The sequence below is a fragment of the Schistocerca gregaria genome, chromosome X (assembly GCF_023897955.1).
Source record: "Schistocerca gregaria isolate iqSchGreg1 chromosome X, iqSchGreg1.2, whole genome shotgun sequence".
NCBI classification, from domain to species: domain Eukaryota; kingdom Metazoa; phylum Arthropoda; class Insecta; order Orthoptera; family Acrididae; genus Schistocerca; species Schistocerca gregaria.
Window position 1 is genome coordinate 71,416,134 of NC_064931.1, and position 22,662 is coordinate 71,438,795.

The window sequence follows — 22,662 nt, forward strand, 5'->3', positions numbered from 1 at the left end:
TGACTCAAAACATCAGCTGTAATTGCTGCACATTGTTTTAATAACTTGTTGGAGATGTCATCTACTGCACCAGAACATTTATTTTCAAAGATTTAATAATTCTCCTTATTTGACAAGAGGTTGTTAGATGAAACTTAATCTGACAAAAATTTTTCAAAACTGACTCTTCCATGTCCTGCCTGGCTTTTTCTTTTGAACTATTCTCAACAATTTTTTCTCCTACACTTAAGAAGTGATTGTTAAGTACATTCACTACCTGTGTACCGTTGGTTAAGATGGTCTCATTCTCTTTAACAGTAATCTGCACTTGCAGGGTGAACTCTGCATACACAGATTCTTTCAGATGCACTCACAGGTAGAAATTGAAAGGGTTGAGGTCCAACAAACAGGTAGGCCATGTCATTTGAAGCCTAGACCAAATCATCATCCAGTGTAGATGTTGTTGGGATGTCTCCACACTGAAAGGCAGAGATTTGCTAGAGCACTATCATGTAGTGTCCACATTATTCTTCATACAACCAAAGGCATGTGTTCCAGCAAGGGAAGCAGGGTCACATGCACACTCTCATTGTGCACAGTTCTATGCCACCCACCCACCTGTCTTTTCCCATTCTATGCCCCTCTCCTTTCTTATCCCTGTTTTCCCCTCCTCTCCCTCCCCCCACAACCTCCAAATGTTGTGCCTGGCAGATTTCTGACTTTTTGTTTTGTATCTCAAAGTTCTCTATTTGGACTGCTCCAGCACCTATCCTATTTTGTTCCAAGAAGTTAGGAACACACTGTGTTATTTGTATGGAAAACAGCGATACTTTGAAATTAAATTTTTCTCACACATGCAGCATGTAATGCCATGCTGATCTATATTTTACTTGACTTAGAAAATAACTTTCCAGCCCATACTGCGCTTGTGAGCTACATTATTTCTGTTTAGGTGATTTCTCCTTTTAAAATGATTTTTTCAATTTTGTGTAGTAGCTAACTTGTTAGTATTTACTGTATTATCTTTCTTCCTTCTCATATTTCAGGCCTACTGAATATTCTAATCCACTTACTGTTACTTTCAATGTCATGCTTTTTTGTTTACTGTCTGTCCATATCTGTGAATCTGTTTCTTTTCCTGTTTCCATTGTCTGTAGTTTCTTTGATAACAGCTGTTTTTCATATAATTTATAGCCTTTTCAATGCAATAATTTAAGTTCTCATACTTTTTTGTGAAAAGAATCTATCTACTTCAAAACCAGTTAAAAATAATACATATAAGCTGTTAGTTAACTTAACTTTGCGGTCCTCTCATTTCTGATTTCCTTTCTGTTCTGTTTCCAAAATAAATGATGCATATCGTTATACAGTATATAGAGACACTGACACAGCTGAAGTTCAGTATTTCCATTTGATTGTTACAGAGAGGTGTTAAAACGACAGAATTGGGAATTTAACAATAATCTTAACTGTTTTATACAACATTATTTATTCAAGTAACAATTTTAAATAACAAACAACATGTAATGTATCCATGAAAATGTGCTTTTTATGGTACATATTTATGTTGCTAAAATCTGTGATGCATTACGTATCACTTCTAAAATATTTACATTCTTGGCAAGAATGTGACAAATTAAGGGGAACATGTGTGTCCTATTAGAACATGGAATTCATATTTTGCCCTTCTTCAGCATGCTTCTGGACTGTAGCATTGGTTCCATCTTGCAGTTCTCACAAGTCCACATATTTAGGGAAGTTCTGTTAGCCCTGTAACAGACACTTGGTTGTTTTCCTGACTGACATTTCAGATGCTTGCCAGGATTTTAGTTGTTCATAGAAATTCTTATTATTAAACATTTTTATCTGCTTCAGTAAGTCAGTCCCTTTTTTAAAAATCTCCTGCGTATATTATGTTGTGTATTTTTGATGATAAATGTTATAAGTGGTGGGCAGATAAGATTTATTGTCTTCACAGTAAAGACCTGAAAATAATGTAATTGAAATTAAAATTATTTTCAAAGAATTGCTACATTATATTTAGAGAAAAATTATAGTTGAAGTCATTATGTAGCAGTAAGTGTACAAAATTATAACATGTCATATTTGAAAATAAGGCACAGCTCATGCAAAATAGATCTTTAAAATCAAACTTTTGTTTCTTTTCCAATGAAGACCGCATCATCACACACTTTCAAATGCTGTTTTGTTTCTACATCATTATTAAGTATCACTGACAGCACCCTTGCATACTCTTATGCAAGATTCCTTTACGAGCTCTTTTGTACTTTAAATCAGCTTTTGATAATTTCAGGCCCATTTACACAAAGTATTATTGACTATTATTGCAGTAGTTTGTGTCACACAGTGTCAAATGGAAAAGTCAAAAGTTATGATTTCATTTGTAAAATCATTTTATGTTTTCAGAAAATTAAAGGCTGTTTTTGAGTATGCTCATACCAGAATACTGTGTGGAAAATATCCAGTTGTACTTTCTGTCACTCCCACTTTTTTTAGAGCACTGTCAACATATTTTTTGGCATCTGGTGCCATGAGAGATGGTCTCCGAATTTTGCTCATTTTGGTAGCCACATATCCAGGTGAAACACACTGTATTACTAGACCTTTGTGCCGGTATTCATCTGCGAGGTCTCTCGAGAATTTTTCTGTGTATGCCTGAAATTATATTATTTAATCCGAGAACTTTAATCTTTCTGTAGGAAGCACAATATATTTTTTCATCTCTCTCTCTCTCTCTCTCTCTCTCCACACACACACACACACACACACACACACACACACACACACACACACACACACACACACACACAGAGTTTTCATTGCACCTGTAAAATAAAATACATGACAAAGAACAAACAAAAATAAAATGTATCAAGTCTTATCTTCATTAATTCATCCATGGATACACACCATTCAAAAGATTAGGTGGAAAATGTTATGGATACACTGAACTGCAAAGAAAAAGTAACTAGGTATGCTAACAAGCAAACTTTTATCCTTTACAGAAAAATTATGCAAAAACACATAAGCAGATCATCATTCATTTCCTCAACAGATACCACCATATCAAACAGTCTCAAACAAAATGGGAATGATCACTAATCCAGGCAGCTTTCATCAGAGTTTGAGAGTTCCAGTGTCTAGTTTGCTGTACATGGGTGTTTGATAGCCTGATACCTATGTGACCAGCTCCAGAAAAGCTCATATAGCTCAGTCTGCTGTATCTGTCTGCAGTTTTCAATGAGAGTTCTTTGAAGCCTGTGGTGCAACAAGATGACCACAAACACCCATTGAGTGTGCCTACACATGTTTTATATATCAATTTTGGTTCCACCATGTGAACATGCAGTGTTCAAAAGACTTCCATGGGGATGATAAGTACATGTTACCAGGCTTTAATGAGCATGAAATGGAATCCAGAGCCATCACCACATGCATAAGTCTCCAAATGTGCTCAAAGGATCTCTTAAATGTACCCGATGTGCGCACAATTATTGGTAATTTAAGTGCTCGGTCACAATACCATACAAATCACTATGAGAAACATTAGGAAAGTCTTCCCACAAGGAAGCGCCTGTTTTCTCTCACCTTATTGTCCACTTCCTGCACCAAACTTTCATTAATGACAGAAGGATGTCCACTCCGTTGTTTATCATGCAGATTTGTGCGGCCATCTTTAAATGCTCTCACCCACTTTCTTACCATTCCACCAGTCATAATGTTTTCTCCATAAACTGCACAGATCTCACAATGAATATTGATTGCTTTTAGGCCTTTAGCACTAAGAAATCTTATAATAGGCCGTACTTCACAGTCGGCGGGACTCACGATTACCGGAGGCATCTTAAACACTCAGTACACAATGTAAACAAGGAACAATCAGACTGTAATGGTGTCAGTGCGTAGACAACAGATGTAGGTACCCAGTGCACATGTGCAGAACCCCAACTGCAGTGCTGCGGCCACGGTTTGGCAAAACGGTACGTACTTATAAAACACGTCTTGTACATTTCAGCCTAGGAAAGCTATGTTGTAAGAAGTTGATACATATTGCAGTTATACTTTGATAACTGGTATCTTTATGTTATAGTGCTATAATGAGCTTCATTAAAAGTTCCACTGGCAGTTAATCCCATTCTTGAGATAAAGTCATGAGCAAGTCTGGAAGAGTGCTTGGTGTTGGTTGATGGGCTGTAATCAGTTTCGTCTGTTCATTGCAAACATAAACTACAGCAGAGCTTCCCCATCTGTAAGGACTTTTTCAAACATATGACCTGATGAAAAATTGTCCCTCCACTCTCTCCTTGCTTTTCAAAAGATTTATTAACCCTATGTGTTTGCAAATGTGTTTTTGTAATTTAAAACCTTTTAAAATCAATATTGATGCCCCTTTCTGTTTGCTTGAATTGAAATTCCATATGTATATATGAAACTGTTAACAGTGTAACATTACACTTCCATATGTCATAAATTTAAGATAAAGACTTCAAAATGGTCATGAAACTTTAGTATTTTCTCTCAGATTTTCAGGAAAATCAATATATGTGTGTTTTCAGAGCTATATATATCATAAATTTCAAAATAAAGGCTTGTTTTTCCTAACAAATTGAATGACAAATTTTCTTTTTTGAAATTCATGTCTTGCAGTCTCCTCTATCACTTCTAAATGAAATTAGAAATAAATAACTGTTATATATGAAGCTGTTGTATGGAGTATTTCAGTGTCTGTTAAATCTCTTTTTCAAATGATAAAGCAGAATTGTAATTCTAAATTATATGAACACCTTTTGTTCTCCCCTTGCCATGTACCTCACAGTTTGTGAGCTCTTGATTTATAGTGTTAAATTCTGGAAGATTGCACTGGCCAGTCCCGCCAGTAGAAATCTCACTGGTGAGAAAGTCATATGCTACTACAGCGTAATGCAGATGATCATTATCACCCCTGCTTGCGATAGTCCAAACCAACTGCACTGCTGAAAGCTTATGCATGTTATTGCAGAACCACATTTCTGTGCCTTTGGGCATTAACAGTATTCCATCACCCACCAAGTAAGATATGGCTTTATACAGTCACATTCAAAATAATAAGCTCCCACATCAGGACACCACCAAACAGATCTCTTTTGACAATATTCCTGTGATTATACTGCCTTCAAATTTCTTCCTGCAGTAATGTATGGCAAGACATATTCTGCAAACCAAAGTTGGGTTTATCTGTAAAAGTGTACATTTCTTCATGGTCCATCTTGATACAAATGATTCCACAGTGAACATGTAGAGGAGAGGATGGGGTGGATGATGGGAATGACACACACTGTCATACACAGCAACTGCTGTCAGCCTCTGATAGATTGATTTCTGGGAAACCACAACTACTGGCACAACTTTAAGCTCTGCATATAATTGTTATAGAGAAACTGATGGATTTCATCATGCAGACACCAGCCCTTTTGTGCACTGATTTCTTGGACAACCTTGTATTGCCCTACAGCTAACAATTCCAGTATGATGCAACCATCATTAAAGCCTTAAAATGACATTTTCTCACATAACCAATCCTCCTGAGAATGAAGTGTACATCAGAGAATTCTATGCCATTACACTAGGTCCACGTGACATATTTTTGGCAATGTGTTATAAATTTCACCAAATTTGCACATAAAAAATGCTAATATAAGACATATTGAGTTATTCATTGATTTTTATCCACACACTGCAGCTTTTCTATTTAGGTAATGTAATCCTGGTTTGTGAGTAAATGCTGATGGTAATGTGATTGCTCACCCTTCCTCTTTTCTTAATTACATTTAACTTTTGGACACTGGTGTTGCAGTTTACTTGTCTACACCCTAAAAGCTTCAGTCACAAGTTAATTTGAGAAAGATGAGCCTACAAATGAGGATGCAATTCTCATTTATCTGATCAACCATAGTGAGCATTGACAGCAGTAGAGAAAATCTGAAAAGAGAGTCTGAAGTAGCAAGTCTTATTTACATTTCAATATGTTGCACATCAGTTTAGATGTGGCTAGGTTCTGAGGTTGAGCCTATCACTCAGACAGTGGTGCTTCTTGTATTTGCAGACCATAGCAAGTTTCTCTCTGTCACCAGCTTCATCAGGTCTGATGGTGGAACTGCATTTACCGACAATTGCAATTGACACAAAATGTCATCAACAAAATAGAGAGGATATTGCAGCATAATAGGTAGGATAAATAAATATAAATGTAAACTCTGCCCACAGGCCTCAGTGGTCCTGATGGTATCAACTGACCACAGTGTCATCTGTCAATGGCACCACCAGATGTGATAATGAGGGGCATCTATCTGGCTGTTAACAGTTTTTGTGACCCAGAGCCACTACTACTCGGTTGAGTGGCTCCTCTATTGACACCACAAAGATGAGTGCACCCTTTCATGTCGTTTCATGCAGCAAAACCCTGTAGAACTGGAAATTCAACAGAGTTCCACCACATGGCAGTCAGTCGTGCTGACCACTCGACTACAGAAGGGAACAAAATGGCGACAATAGGGTCACCTACAGTGATAAAGACGAACTTGATACAAGATAATTTTGAAATGAATCTGAAGAATACTCAGTCAGAAGTACCTAAAAATGGTGATGTTGTTGCAATAATAAAGGATGTGATACTTTCTCTGCAAGTGAAAATTTTAGTCAAATGTGGTATGCAGAGATGAACAGATTTTCTGATAACTAAATAAATTTTTAAAATAATATGTAGAAAGTTTGTCCTTAATTAGTATAGTCAGATTTGGAATTTAGAGATCAATCTTGCTGAATGTGAGTCCAGTGCCTTAACTGCTTGTGCAGTACAAGTGCTAAGGTGACTATGGAAAGCAAGGATCATCCTACCACAAGGAAAATGTGTTACATCATCCTCTGTCATCAAGCTGTCAGCACGTCTGACTGCCGAACAGAGGACTCATGTTTGATTCTTCCCAGTACCACCACTGATTTTTCCTCAGTTGGAATATGAGGAGAGAATGCACTCTGCTTTGTAAGGCCAACTGATGGGATACTGGAACAAGTAGCAGCTCCGAGTTTGGATAGCCGATGTAGACAGGAGAGGATCATGCGCTGACTAAGCGCCTCTCCTTAGCACACCCCAATGATTCCATTAGCAGAAGATGACATTCCAGCTAGTCAGCAGTGCATTACTATCAGGGCTTCAGCTTAGATTTAACTATATTTAGTGTGGACAAGCCATTGTGTGGTCTCTATTGATCAACATAATTATTTGCTCAGCAATATCAGAATTTGAGAAGTGGCAGCTGGGTAGTATATAGAGCAGAAAACGTAATGTATGTTGCCAAAAACAGTGAAACACATTAAAATAGAAGAAAAAAGAAGGGAAGCTAGCATGTAATGCTTTGTTGACAGGTAGGTTACTAAAGATGGAATGATAACTCAATAGGATGAGTGAAGAGTAGAAAATCAGCTATCACCTGCAACCCTTTCAAAGAAAACATACTGAAATTTATGCTGTGTGGTTTGGTGAATCTTGTGTAGTCATAGGAACAGGCAAGGTCTCACTAGAAATAAATTATTATGTATATAGTTTGGTTTCAGATGAGATTATATTTAATATAGTGGGAACACGGTTGGACAGGAGCTTTAAGGCGGAGACTTGACTGTACAATGAAATACATTTTTGTGTCATGTAGTCAATTGGACAGTAGATTGAAAATAAATCAATGCTGTAAAAAATTATTGTGTCAAGGCTATACAGTACCTTAGATGCTGCATATACAGTTAGCAACGGGCTTGGAATAAGTGCTGCTGTTGATGATACATTGATTATCACACCTCTTCCCTTGCTTAGCATGCTAGGAATGACTAGCTGTGTCATTTGAGTTACAGAACCAATATTGCAGTTTATAATATTTAGGAACAATTTTTCCTTATTTGGCACATCATGCAGGTACTCTGGATAAGAGTAACTCATTCCAACATTGTTGACAAGAACTCCAATATCCAAACTTGATAACTTTTCTGCTATAGGAGAATAGGTAGTATTGTCATATATTGTGAAATCTACTTGCACAAATTCTGTGGAGACTCTATGGATATTTTCTGAAAGAAAAAATAAAAAGGTTTTAATCATTTAATGAATAATAGGTTTCTAGAAATATACTATTAACTTACTAAATACTTTTAATAACTATGAATTTACATCTCCCTCTTTTTAATTCTGGCCATAAAGACAAAAAAGCTGGTAAAAATTATCTGTAAAGATGTTCAGGGAACTATTTTGGTATTCATTTGGAGTAATTTAATGTGAGAGATTCTTTTTCAAAAAATATTGTTTCAAGGAGGCAACATTAAACTAAACAAAATTGTGAAGTGTCTTTGCTGGTGTTCCTTGTGTGTCTTTGTCCAAATTCCATCATCACATTGTTCTTCTCTCCACTTTTGTTCCATGATTTCTTCTCTTTGTATCACTCTGATTCTTTTGTATACTGTTCTGAATTTTTCAGTCCTTCTTGCCAGTATCCATTGCAGTTATTGTATTCTACTCCACAATTTATTCCTTGGACCTAAGAAGTTATTGAAGGTATAAAAAACTCATATTAAATGAATTTGAAGAGCTACACCATGGACGAGATGTAGGATGTGTAATAACTCAACCTGAATCTGAGTACGTACAATTTTTATTTTCACTAATATGGTACAATGAAGTTACATCTTTACACTCAGATGTTGTTAAGTGAGATGACAGTCAAAGATCACTCACACATTGTCTCAGTTGACCACCAGTGAAGTTCTTTGTTTATCCTGTAGTTCCCACAGAGCCCCTTACCCTCCTCCCCCCTTGTCCACCCTATAGTGTTTAGCACAATGAGGGGAGAGTGTGGAGAGCAGGGGCAGTGGGAAAATGTGAAGACAGAGAGGTTGCCAGAGTGCCATGTGGACATTCCAGGCATTTTGTAGCCTTCTGTGGGGTCAACGCTGGGAGGCAAAGTACACCGCACAACATTAAGGTGGTAGTTGTGAAGGCGCACCAGTACCCAATGCATGTGGCCGAAGTGTGAGTGTGTGGTGGTGTTAGAAGTTGGAGGGGTAGCAGAGAGTTCACCATGTGCCAGTGAGGTTGCGTGATTCAGAAGGTGTAGGTGTGAAGCCATGATGTTGAAGTTACCATCAATGGAGAAGTGGAAGGTGAGAGCAGTGGTATCGACATCATGTGGTGTGTTAACTGTTTCCCTGAAGTGATGGGCAATACAGCTGTCTGCAGTCTGGCAGCCAGGATGCTGCCCTTCAATGAGAAGGTCATTGTCAGGCAACTCAATGTTAGGATCCTCCAGGAGAAAGTTGTGGATATCAAGGTGCATTTTGAAGACTGGAGGTATGTCACTGCTGGTGGGAGGGCTGTTTGCCAGAGTAGTGAGGGGAGCTTGCCAGAGAACATTGTACAGTAAATCTTCTTGCATGGTCTGTGCCAGTTTAAGATGATTAATGGACCCTTTTGTATGTTTCCCATGTAATAATATGTCAAAGGTGTGGTCATCCTGTTGAAGCAGCTTGTGGTGACATGAGAATGAGGCTTGCAAGGCTAGTTATATTGTGTCACCACATAGCATCATGACTTCACAGTCAAGAAAACTTTAGGCATTGAGTGCAGAAGAAGGGGAGTTATGCAGAGGTGAGCAATGTGTTGTTTTACTTATGATACCAAGCTGGGCAAGTGTGAGGGTATAGTTGAAGGTTATTGGGACACAAAGTCTGCACAGAGGGAGAACACTTTGCTGTACAAAGTTTCAGCGGGTGAAGCTCCGTGGTTGTATTTATGGGCCGAAAGCACTTTCAGAAGTACCAGCGGTAAAGTCTTTCTTCAAAGTCCACTGTGGCACATGAGAGCTGTCTTTCAGGTGTGGTGCCACTGCTCGATGAGCCAGTTACTCTGTAGGTGATAGGTTGTTGTTCTAAAGTGACAGGTGCAGACCATGCTGCACAATTTGAGGAAGAGAGCAGATTCAAACTGCAGACTTTCGTTAGTTATTTTAGACCTGGGACATCTGAAGCATAAAAATCACATGTCAATAAGGGCTTTGGTGATAGTCAGTGGTTATATCTTTGAGTGGTACAAATTCTACCTGTTGAGTGATGCGGTTGATCTCTGACATGATGTACTGATAGCCATCAGAGATGGGTATTGGTCCCACAAGATTGACATGCATGTGCTAAAACATCCTCTTGGAACTTCAGAGTGACCCAGGGGCAGTTGAGGATAGCATGAAACATTGCTCTTTTAGCATGGGACACACAAACAGGTCCAAGGCTAATATACTCCTTCACAATAGGCCATATGAAATGGTCCATCACCAGGCACAAAATTGGACTTTTGCTCAGGTGCACCAAGTTAAGTAACTGGTCAAAGATGATTTGGTGGTGGGGAACAGGAGAGCATGATCTTCTATGTGTAATGTGACAGAGAATCAGGTGGGTTGCACCCAGGATTGGTCGAAGTTCAATCTGTAGGTTCATGGAATGGTTGTAAGAACAGCATGTATCTTTTGCAAAGCTGTTCATAGTCAAAGTGGGATGACATGGCGTTGATGCATGAGAAGTAATCTGCCATGACATTTTCTGCACATTTGAGATGACCAACATTGGTAGTGAACTGTACAATGTAATCCAAGTGCCAAAACTGTTGCGAGGCAAGTGTCCCTTGGGGGGTTTCCGAGAAAGTCAGTGAGCAGACAGTGATCCATACAAATAATCAGAAAGCATCCTTCAATGTATTTACTGAAGTTATGTATTGATTTGTAAACTGCTAGTAGCTCGTGATCATACACTGACCACAAACAATGCAAAGGTGGGAGCTTGTGTGATAAAAACCAGGGTGGGTGTTGAACACACCCCAAACCTCTTGCTGCAGGACAGTGCTAATAGCGGAAGTGCTCATGTCCACTGTTATGATGATCTGGAGGTCAGGGAGATGATGTGCCAAATTGATGTATGGACAAGGCAGTCTTTAATGTGTTTGAAAGTAAATTGCATTTCTGATGTCCACGTGAGTTTGCATTTGCTAGTAGTGTTCTTGCCAGTAAGAGTTTGAGTGAATGGCATCTGAAAGGAAGCTGCCTGTGGAAGGTGCCTACAATAAAAAATTACTGTGACTAAAAATGGATATAGTTGTTGGTAGTCTCGTGATGGCAGCGGTTGTTGAATAGTCTCTATACACTGTGGTGTAGGGTGAAACAGCTTCCTTCTGTCAGAACTGGCATTTTTCTTTGTTGATCACAACTCCACTGTCAGTGAGCATATAAAAAATTTCTTTGAGGGTTATGTTATTGGAGTCACCATTTGTTGAGAAAATTAGGATGTCATCAAGATAGGGATAATGAAACAGAAACTTGAATAGTGCACCGTCAATGAAATGCTGCCAGGTTTTAGCAGTGTTCTTAAGTTGGCACAGCATAAACATAAATTCAAAGAAGCCAAAATGTGTGATAATAACTGTTTTGTGAATGTTGCCTGGTGCATAGGAATTTCTTGCAGTCAGTGAAACTAAACACAGAGGTGTCCACCAAATAATGAGTGAAATCCTGCATGTTCAGAACTGGGTAGCAGTCCAGTGTAGTACAAGCATTGAGAACTCTGTAATCACCATACAATCTGACAGACCCATCTTTTTTGGTAAGCAGTTTGTTGAGTGAAGCCCAGGAACAGTCAGTTGGTCTTATGATGCCAATTTGTAGTCCATCTACCACTGCCTTAGTGACCCAGAGTAAATGTGGTGGTAGCCTACACAGTCTATGATGCACAACAGAGGGGGATAGGGGTAGGGGGGGGGGGGTGCACTAGTTTGTGCACAAGCCAGTCTTGCGAGGAAGAGCACAGACACACATTAGAGAGAGGCGGGAGGGGGCTGAATGAAAAGCACAGTACTGAACTTTGTGTTGGTAGATGAAGATAGTGCTCCAGGTGTATCCACAGGTGGCAGAAGATCTTCAGGGTCAACTCGATCAGAGAAGCAGAGGTTATGTTGGAATCAGATGGAGGTGGTTCACATAGCCAGTTGAGATGGAGCAGTGCCATGTGGAGTTCTTCCATGACTTAATGAATTATTATGTAAGATAGCATTATTGTTATGTTGCATGTGGATGTTTGCCACATGCATGTCAAAATAGAGCTGTAGTTCCTTCTGAATATGTCTCATGATATGGAGGCTATTGGGCATTATCGACGGCTATTGGGCGTTATCATGAGTGGTGGAAGCTACTGCATAAAGTGGGTGGTGCCATTATACTGGTCTGCTGAGGGGATATGCCCAGCAGAGTCTATTGTAGAGCAGCTGAAACACCACTGGGCAGATTGGGAACCAAACAGAAGCGTTGGAGGAAGTCTGCATCGAATGCTGACTCACCCACTTCCATAACTAAAACTGTCTAGGTGAAAATGTCATCATAACTGAGGTCCAGCGTACATGTCTGAGATCCTTACACTCAATAATAGCTGTTTGCTGCTCAGAGCTGGACAGCTGAGCAGACAGGCTTCATTGATGAAGAAGAGGGCAGCAAAGTACGGACTTCCAAGCTGGAGTTGACAAGGAAGCAGTGCCACTGATGGGTCCGAGAATGAAGGCTTTGTTGTCGTTCTGGGTGTTTAGGTGGCTTAGATAACCTGCTAGGTTCAGAGCACCTTCTGTAATCCATACTTTGAGTTTGGTAAGTCACATGGTGGATGACAGTTGTGGGTGGAGTCATCAAATTGTGTATGGTACCAGCAGAAGGAATTCTGCACAGACATAGGTGTGGTGCAGATTGTGAGTGGGCAGGGGTTTGTTGTGATGGTGCATTGGTCATTGGTCTGATTGGGTGTGGTCACATTAGGTATGGTGTAGGTTGGGCAAGATCAGCTCGGGTGATGATAGGTGGAAGGTCAGTTGTGGTCCTGCCATGGTTGCAAGTCATGTTTGACATCATTTTTGTCAGTGTTATTAATACATTGTTGATGCTGAATGATGGAAATATTCTGTCTACTAGTTTGAGCATGGATCAAATGGCTCTTGCTCATGGGTGAACATGATCAGTTGAATTTCTGGGCAGCTTAATGACCTGCAATGTCCATAGTGTAAGACAGGGCATGAGGTGTAAATCAATTTGAGTGCTTAATGAAACCTATAGTTGTGACAAAGTCCTGTCCTTTAAATCTTCCCTCTAGACGATATGGTGTAACTGTTCTTCCAGGAAGTGGATGAGTTGGTGAGGGAGTGCCATTTTAGCAAGCTTGTACTTATTACACAAAGGTGGGGCAAGGATGATATCACTTATAATATCCACCTGTCTACCCAGGTGACTAAGCAGTGTGTTGAATTTTGTGCTGTCACTGATGGCATTACTCAAAGCAAAAATGTTGTCCATGATGGCAAACCACAGATTTTGTCGATCAGGAAAAAAAGTGGTAGCTTAAAATGCATCTTTAGTCCAGTAGGTTGCCACAGTGACATCCATAGAGGGAGAACAGCAGTGCAATTAGGTTCTATAAGTGGCATAACTGGATGCACAGAAGGCAAGTTGGAAGACAAAGGAGCCAGCTGCATGAGTCCTGGAGTGAGAGAATTTGTGCACATTGTGCACCCCAGCAAAAATGATCAAATGCAAATTCAACCAACTGGACTGATGTGGTTCGGAAGTAGCCTGGTTTATGAGAGAAGTGGAGTCCATTGTGAAATACAGAATAGGTTGTCTGACGTACTCAATTTTTCAGTACCATTGTTCACTGTCAAAGCACTGTCATGAAGAGTGTCACTATTACTTTTGATAACCTGAGGGGCTTGAAGGGTGCTGTCTATAACCCTGGGTACCATAGCATAAGAACTGCTGTCCAGATGTGTGAAATGCGCTGTGCAATGGAGGCACAATGGCAGTATTGTAGTTGCACAGTAACCATACATATCCCAAACTAAACATGAACATGGTCATAGGTCACCAATATAGAGCTACACTATGGATGAGATATAGGATGTATAATGACACAACCTGAATCTGAGTAGGCACATGCTTTATTTTCACCAGGTGGTGCAATCACAGTACAAATTTATATTTAGAAGCAGTTAGTGAACTGACAGTCAAAGATCTCTCACACATGGTCTGAGTTGACTGCCAGTGATGTTCTTTGTTGTCAGGGAGTTCCCACAAACTTTTGGTAAAAACATTTACCAAAAGTTCATTTAATATGAGTTTTTATATCTTTAGTAACTTCACAGCTTATAAGTTGATGGAAGAAGAGATGAAACTCTCAGAATTCCACTAAACACTGAATTTAAAAAATCTTACAAAAACAAATAGCTACTAACTACATCTTTCATAATCAGTACCTTGTCAACAGACAACTGGGATCATACTTCTAACATAGTTGTTTCATTTTAGGACACCATCCTATACTTACACAATTTGTAACATTAAAATTGTATCATAGTTATATTGTGCACTCTCTGTTTCCTCTTTTATACCCTTTTGTCTCAAAATAAGTAACAATGTATTGAGCAGCTGAGACATATTGCTTTCTCGTTCACATTCATTGTTGACTGTGGAAATAACCACTGAATACTAAGCACTACGATCAACCACAATCGGCTTCCTAATAGCTGAACAGTGATATTGTATCAAATGCATAATTCATATTTATTCTTGCTTTGCAGGCACACTAAATGTTGCTGTTTATGGTCCTTTTTCCAAAGCCAGAAGCTTAATGTGATCACCTGATAGATGAACCATGTGTGTGTGTGTGTGTGTGTGTGTGTGTGTGTGTGTGTGTGTGTGTGTGTGTGTGTGTGTGTGCAGCAGGTTACTGGTGTTTTAAAAGCAGATTGTGAGAAATAACTGCAATATTGCAATATTATCAACAGAAATGAATTACAAATCTGTAAGTATTTGTTGTGATGAACAAGTTAAAATAATGTGCTACGTATTATGTTACTCATACATGCTTCATCGACCCATGGAGTGTGAAAGGTGCAGTAGGTACTAGGAAATTCACAGAAATACTAATTATAACTGCAACCTAACAAATAGGACATTTGATAATGGTAAGTATCTTAGAATAACTTACGTATCTCTGTTGCAACAGCTATCAACTTTTCACGAGATCGGCTGATAAGCAAAATGTTCAGTCCTTTCTTTGCAAGCTGAAAATATAATAAAATGTTAATAAGAGAAGGATCTGTCAGCAGTCTCTGAGTGTAAAAATAATTTTAATACTTACAGCAAATGCATAAGCTTTCCCAATTCCATCTGTTGCTCCTGTGACAACTGAAAAAGTAAATTGAAACCAGTTTCAGTACTGACACATGTTAAACTAAATAAATTACTTATAGAAAATCTTCACTTTTGTAAATAAATCACTAATGTACAATTATGCTTGTATGGAAGGTGAAATCCCACGTCTTTACTTTTTTCTCCCTATTGTACCCATGATATTTAGAATGTAAGAAGTCTGAATCTGCACTGTACTATCTATCATTCCACAAAACCTCCCTCCCTCCCTCCCTCCCTCCCTCCCTCCCTCCCTCCCCCCACTCATTCCTCCGCACCCCCCCCCCCCCTTCCCTCTGTGTGTGTGTGTGTGTGTGTGTGTGTGTGTGTGTGTGTGTGTGTGTGTGTGTGTGTGTGTCCAGTCTGAAATATTGTTGTATCGTAAATCAGCATTGTCACTTTTATTGTTCTTTGCACTGATGGGCCTAAACAAGATAATTCAATTGTATGACTCCCTTACAAAACCAATACACTGTATTTGATACAGAAGTACATATGATTTCAAAGGTAATGAAACACACAAGTCTCACATGCACAGATTCCCTTAATGAACTACTACCTACTAAACAAATGCAAATAGCAGATAAAATAATGTATAACATTCAGAATATTCTTCTTCATGAAGGAAAGAAGGGATTATTGCATGGACTCAAGGAAGTTGATGGCTGTGAATAAGCTGATTCAACAGCACAGAATAGTGACATTTGCCCTGTTGCATGTTTTGCCCTGATGCATGATGTTGAGATAAATTTTAATGATTAATTGAATTAGATACAACTTCTGTTTTGGAGGGACAGAACTGTCAACACAGCAGATCAAATACTTCACATGACTGGGATATCATTGAATCTTGTACTAGCTATGAGTGGGAGAGCTGAGTGTAGGGGTGGCAATACACACACCAGTGTATATGATCAGTCCAGATCATAGTTGCATGGTATACAATACACCCGATGTGTCAGGATGCGCAGCCACTGGACATTTCACATGTCACCGTGCCTAAGGCATATCAGGAGAGATCAGTCACCAGTTCCACACACACACACACACACACACACACACACACACACACACACAAAATTGCAGTGAGCATCTACACCATTTACACCCCAGTGGCTGCACAAAGCACCCACTGGATGCACAAAACATCAAAATAGGTTGTCTGCACTGATGAGTTGTAGTACCTTTTGGTTCACATTGATGCCAGGGTATAAGTACAGCAGAATCTAGATAAGGCAATCCATCCTGCTAGTCAAAAGAGTGTTGTTCAGGCATATGATGGTGGCAGTAATGGTTCCATTCTGATGTGTGTCTGTTTGTTCACATAAAATGTGGTACAATTATGTCAGAAGATAACATTAGAAACAATTTTTTCTGCAATCACAGTCCAATGTGAGCTGCACATTATAAATTACCAAAGTCAGACAGCAACCTTAAAAACCTTTTACCTTCACCAAAAATATATTAGTTTGATGCAAGTGAATGAATGGTGATTCAGAAGAGTCATGTAGTTTCATGAACCATCTGTTATCTCTTTGCAATCGAAAGGTGGGGATTATGTTTCAGGATGCCCAAAGAAACCTGCCTTCTTGCTACAGTAAAGATGGAGGTATGTTTATGAAGATCTGGCACAGCTTAATGCTCCTTTTGTTTTTCTTGTAGTACAAATTGTGATTGATTTGGTTACCAATTATATCTCATGGTACAAATGTTATTCTGAATGAGCACACTGTGTTGATGACAGTGCCTACTTCCTACTGGTAGATATGTTCAGATGTAACTTGACTGAGATATGGGTGAGCATTAATATTTTTGCTCACTTTAATCATCCCATCTTAACATAACTGAAATCTGTGTTTGGATTTAGAGAGTAGTATACTTGATTCAGATTTCCTTCCCCATCTTGCTGACAAAACAATGTACTGCAGTTCATGACTGATAGAAAGAAATGATTACTGCACAATATCAATCCACAAAGAATATTTGCTGCATGACAAAGATGACTATTAATCATGTTAGTTGAGATACTTCCATTTTTTCATAAGCATGTGTATTAAATATGTGCCACTATATGAAAACTTACTGCACCTTTGATATTAGTGTACAAGTATACTGACCACATATAAATTTTAATTATTGCACTGGTCAAAGAGCGCTGCATGATGACAGAGGACAATGAAACTTTTTGAAAATCTCTAAATATTTGTTAAAAGTGTTGGAATCACTCATCTGTTTGTTCTTTGTTGCTTTCCATTCAAACTGGCTTACCTGCTTCTCAGATTTAATACATCACAAATATGACTCATGTAATTTTAAAATTTTATTATCTTGATTTGAAAATGATAAAAACTTCCAAGATGCCTTTGTGGAACTGATACATTGCTGCTGATGATTTCTTGATGATGGCACTGTTGCAGGCAGATGATATTTTAGGCCTTTACAATCAGCTTAGGGTTTTATAGTTTGGAGAAATAAGACTATGAGGAAGAAGATGGAAGTGGAATGTATTTAGTGAGTAAGTTTAAGAATGTGAAATGGAGAAGGGAGGGATAACATAATGGAAAATGATCTGATTTTAAAAGTGTGGATTGTAGAAGGGAGCATTATGAATGTTGTCATTATGGAAGAGCATATTGCCATGCCTGAGAAGAGTATTGTGTGAGGTAAGATGCCATCTGCTATACAGGATGGAATGGAGGTACAATTAGATCAAATGGTACACAGTGGTAGCATTTTCAGAAAATGTGGAACAAGTAGCCAGTGTAGCTTGTTCAAGGATAAAGGGGCCACTCAATGGAGTGCATATTTTGAAAGATGGTAGTAATGAATTGAATAATGTATTTCACAGTGTGAACCAAATGTTGAGCTGTTAGTATGGAGTGATATTTTCTTGGGATGTATGTGAACAGTTAATTCACATTTCGTGTAAGGACTAATTGCTTTACGTTTGTACAATGTGAGCTGGTGCCAATGCCATAGAGACTCGCCACTTGTGCCAGTTCTACCAGCACCACAGGCAGGGCTGAGGGTGAAGATATTGACTTCACCTCGGCCAGCTTCTGGCCAAGTACAATCCACCAATGACTGTCCAACAACAGACAGAAGGGTACTCAAAAGATAGAAGAGTAGTGCTCACCCACTTGGTTATAGATCATCGTTCAGGGCTGACTTTGATAGGGAACATTGTTTAGTGAACTCTTGGACATGAACAGACACTTGTTATAAATTGCATTTGGTATGTACTATGAAGTTTACATATGAGGGCTGTTTTTGTGTTATATTACAAGCACTGTTGCAGACTTCATTGTGCAACAAGTCACAAAAATAAGCAAACTTTTTCACTCATTTGCATAACTGTGTGACTGATTTGTTGGAGTGTTGTAGAACCTTTGTGCTCCTATCCTGTTACCTGACCCTGGGGCATAGCTGTGTAATAGTGGCAGGGAGAAATTGTCTTAGCAGTGTAATGTACCAGAAGCCATTTCACGAACTCTCAGACTAAGCTTACCATAACAACAGTGACAACAGTGTGCTCCCTGCCGCCATTGGATAAGCAGCTGCAGCAGCAAGTCAAATACTCCTAACTCACTCATTTGTTACATAGTTTAGTTCTTAATTTCTTTGCGTGTTTTTGGTACTTGCATGGTTTAATTAATAAATTTTGGGCGTATTATAGTATTTGAGAGTTGTAGCATTGCGTTTTAGTACCTGAATAGTGTAAATTCGCGTAGTCATTTGTCTTCTGTTTTTGTTTTGAACGGCCAGTGTCGGATGGTCACAGTCAGTGTGCTCCCTGCCACCATTGGATAAGCAGCTGCAGCAGCAAGTCATATACTCCTAGCTCACTCATTTGGTACATAGTTTCATTCTTAATTTCTTTGCGTGTTTTTGGTACTTGCATTGTGTAATTCATAAATTTTGGGCGTATTATAGTATTTGAGAGTTGTAGCATCGCGTTTTAGTACCTGAATAGTGTAAATTCGCGTAGTCTCCTTCCGCTGCCGAGCAGTGTGTCAGCAGTGCACAAGTAGCAGCATTACTGCATTTACTAGGCAATCTTGTATTTTAATAACCGTTTAAATTTTGTGTCGATTTGTTTGCGCTCTCTGTAGATTAGTTCAGACGTGGGCTGCCGATTCCTTGACTTGCGCCATAGGGTGGTGAGGTTTCAGGTTCCGCTGGATAGGTCAGGAGTCCACTACACGCAACAAGCGGCTACACGGGTAGCAGGGGTTGTGTGGCATGGGCTGGGATTTTTTTAGGTTAGATGGCCTTGGGAAAGTACAGAAAGGGCGACAGCCTCAACGGGTGTGGGGCAAAGTCAGGACATGCGAGGACCAAGCAGCAATCGGTATTGTAATTATAAGTTGTTGAAGCTGTGTTGGTAAAGTACCGGAACTTCAAGCGCTGATAGAAAGCACCGAAGCTGAAATCATTATAGGTACCGAAAGCTGGCTGAAGCCAGAGATAAATTCTGCCAAAATTTTTACAAAGGTACAGACGGTGTTTAGAAAGGATAGATTGCATGCAACCGGTGGTGGAGTGTTTGTCGCTGTTAGTAGTAGTTTATCCTGTAGTGAACTAGAAGTGGATAGTTCCTGTGAATTATTATTGGTGGAGGTTACACTCATCAACCGAGCTAGGTTAATAATTGGCTCCTTTTACCGACCTCTCGAGTCAACAGCATTAGTGGCAGAACAACTGAGAGAAAATCTGGAATACATTTCATATAAATTTTCTCAGCATGTTATAGTCTTAGGTGGAGATTTCAATTTACCAGATATAGACTGGGACACTCAGATGTTTAGGACGGGTGGTAGGGACAGAGCATCGAGTGACATTATACTGAGTGCACTATCCAAAAATTACCTCGAGCAATTAAACAGAGAACCGACTTGTGGAGATAACATCTTGGACCTACTGATAACAAACAGACCCGAACTTTTCAACTCTGTATGTGCAGAACAGGGAATCGGTGATCATAAGGCCGTTGCAGCATACCTGAATATGGAAGTTAATAGGGATATAAAAAAAGGGAGGAAGGTTTATCTGTTCAGCAAGAGTAATAGAAGGCAGATTTCAGACTACCTAACAGATCAAAATGAAAATTTCTGTTCCAACACTGACAATGTTGAGTGTTTATAGAAAAAGTTCAAGGCAATTGTATAATGCGTTTTAGACAGGTACGTGCCAAGTAAAACTGTGAGGGATGGGAAAAACCCACCATGGTACAACAACAAAGTTAGGAAACTACTGCGAAAGCAAAGAGAGCTTCACTCCAAGTTTAAACGCAGCCAGAACCTCTCAGACAAAAAGAAGCTAAACGATGTCAAAGTTAGCGTAAGGAGGGCTAAGCATGAAGCATTCAGTGAATTCGAAAGTAAAATTCTATGTACCGACTTGACAGAAAATCCTAGGAAGTTCTGGTCTTACGTTAAATCAGTAAGTGGCTCGAAACAGCATATCCAGACACTCCGGGATGATGATGGCATTGAAACAGAAGATGACAGGCGTAAAGCTGAAATACTAAACACCTTTTTCCAAAGCTGTTTCACAGAGGAAGGTCATAATGCAGTTCCTTCTATAAATCCTCGCACAAACGGAAAAATGGCTGACATCAAAATAAGTGTCCAAGGAATAGAAAAGCAACTGGAATCACTCAACAGAGGAAAGTCCACTGGACCTGACAGGATACCAATTCGATTCTACACAGAGTACACGAGAACTTGCCCCCCTTCTAACAGCTGTGTACCGCAAGTCTTGGTAAGGCGGGTACCAGGTTGAGATTCATTGGGAGAGTCCTTAGAAAATGTAGTCCATCAACAAAGGAGGTGGCTTACAAAACACTCGTTCGACCTATACTTGAGTATTGCTCATCAGTGTGGTATCCGTACCAGATTGGGTTGACGGAGGAGATAGAGAAGATCCAAAGAAGAGCAGCATGTTTTGTCACAGGGTTATTTGGTAACCATGATAGCGTTACGGAGATGTTTAACAAACTCAAGTGGCTGACTCTGCAAGAGAGGCACTCTGCATCGCGGTGTAGCTTGCTCACCAGGTTTCGAGAGGGTGCGTTTCTGGATGAGGTATCGAATATATTGCTTCCCCCTACTTATACCTTCCGAGGAGATCATGAATGTAACATTAGAGAGATTCGAGCACGCACGGAGGCTTTCAGACAGTCGTTCTTCCCGCGAACCATACGCGACTGGAACAGGAAAGGGAGGTAATGACAGTGGCACGTAAAGTGCCCTCCGCCACACACCGTTGGGTGGCTTGCGGATTATAAATGTAGATGTAGATGTAGAACTCAGCCTCCACAGCAGTAGTGACAAGGGCTTTACAAAACTGGCAACGAAGGTTTACAAAATGTATTTTTCCGCTGTGGCATTTGACTCTGAACGTGGGGTTGGGGAACTGAGTTTGAGTCCATGTAATGTGCAGGAATCCAAATCATCTCAAGACCAAAATAATTAAAGACATATATCCTATCATCTCAGTTCATTTCAGCCAGCTTCTGCTGACAAATATACTTCTTGTGGGCCACTGAAGGATGACAGACATATGGAACAGTCTGTGTTACACCCATATATGAGCCAGTGAAGTTCTAAAGAAATTGAAATGTTGCCTTTGTAGATTATCTTATTAGAGTCAATAGTCAATCAATGCATGTATAAGTTGTAGTAAGAAGCGAGTACTAGTATGAAATGCCAGGAAAATACTACTGTGTCAACACATGTGGCATTTGCAATGATACATTTGCTCATCATTGTCCTTGTTTGAATTTCAGTGTAGTTCTTTACCTACTTAGTGTGCTCAATGTGCTGTCTCATCTCTTCTATTCATCTACATCCACATCTATATGGTTACTCTGCAAATCACATTTAAGTGCCTGGAAGAGGGTTCATCAAACCACCTTCACAATTATTCTCTATTATGCCAATCTCAAACAGTGCACAGAAAAAATGAACACCTATATCTTTCCATGCGAGCTCTGATTTCCCTTATTTTATTATGATACTCCTTTTCAAATTCAGAGGAGAGAGTTGGTGATTGAAGTTTTCTGAGAAGATTCTGCCATAATGAAAAACACCTCTATTTTAATGATGTCCACCCCAAGTCCTATATCATTTCAGTGACAGTTTGTCCCCTATTTTGTGATAATACAAAATGTGTTACCCTTATTTGAACATTCTCGATGTACTCCATCAGTGCTATCTGGTAAGGATCCCATACCATGCAGCAGTACTCCAAAAGAGAACAGACATGTGTAGTGTAGGCAGTCACTTTAGTAGATCTGTTATGTTTTCTAAGAGTCCTGCCAATAAAATTCAGTCTTTGGTTTGCCTTCCCCGTAATATTTTCTATGTGTTCTTTCCAA

General features: G+C 39.4%; 1 protein-coding gene across 1 annotated transcript in view; it reads right to left on the reverse strand.

Annotated features, from left to right (window-relative positions):
- Positions 1-1,449: 1,449 nt before the first annotated feature.
- LOC126298416 (very-long-chain 3-oxoacyl-CoA reductase-like) overlaps positions 1,450-22,662 on the reverse strand; it is a 69,108-nt gene continuing 47,895 nt past the window's right edge. Inside the window, exons 2-6 of the mRNA XM_049989740.1 lie at positions 15,232-15,278; positions 15,079-15,154; positions 7,754-8,094; positions 2,440-2,655; positions 1,450-1,964 (exon numbers count right to left, since the gene is read on the reverse strand). Coding sequence (XP_049845697.1) covers positions 1,851-1,964; positions 2,440-2,655; positions 7,754-8,094; positions 15,079-15,154; positions 15,232-15,278 — 794 coding nt within the window. The 3' untranslated portion in view covers positions 1,450-1,850. The remainder of the gene's footprint in view (positions 1,965-2,439; positions 2,656-7,753; positions 8,095-15,078; positions 15,155-15,231; positions 15,279-22,662) is intronic.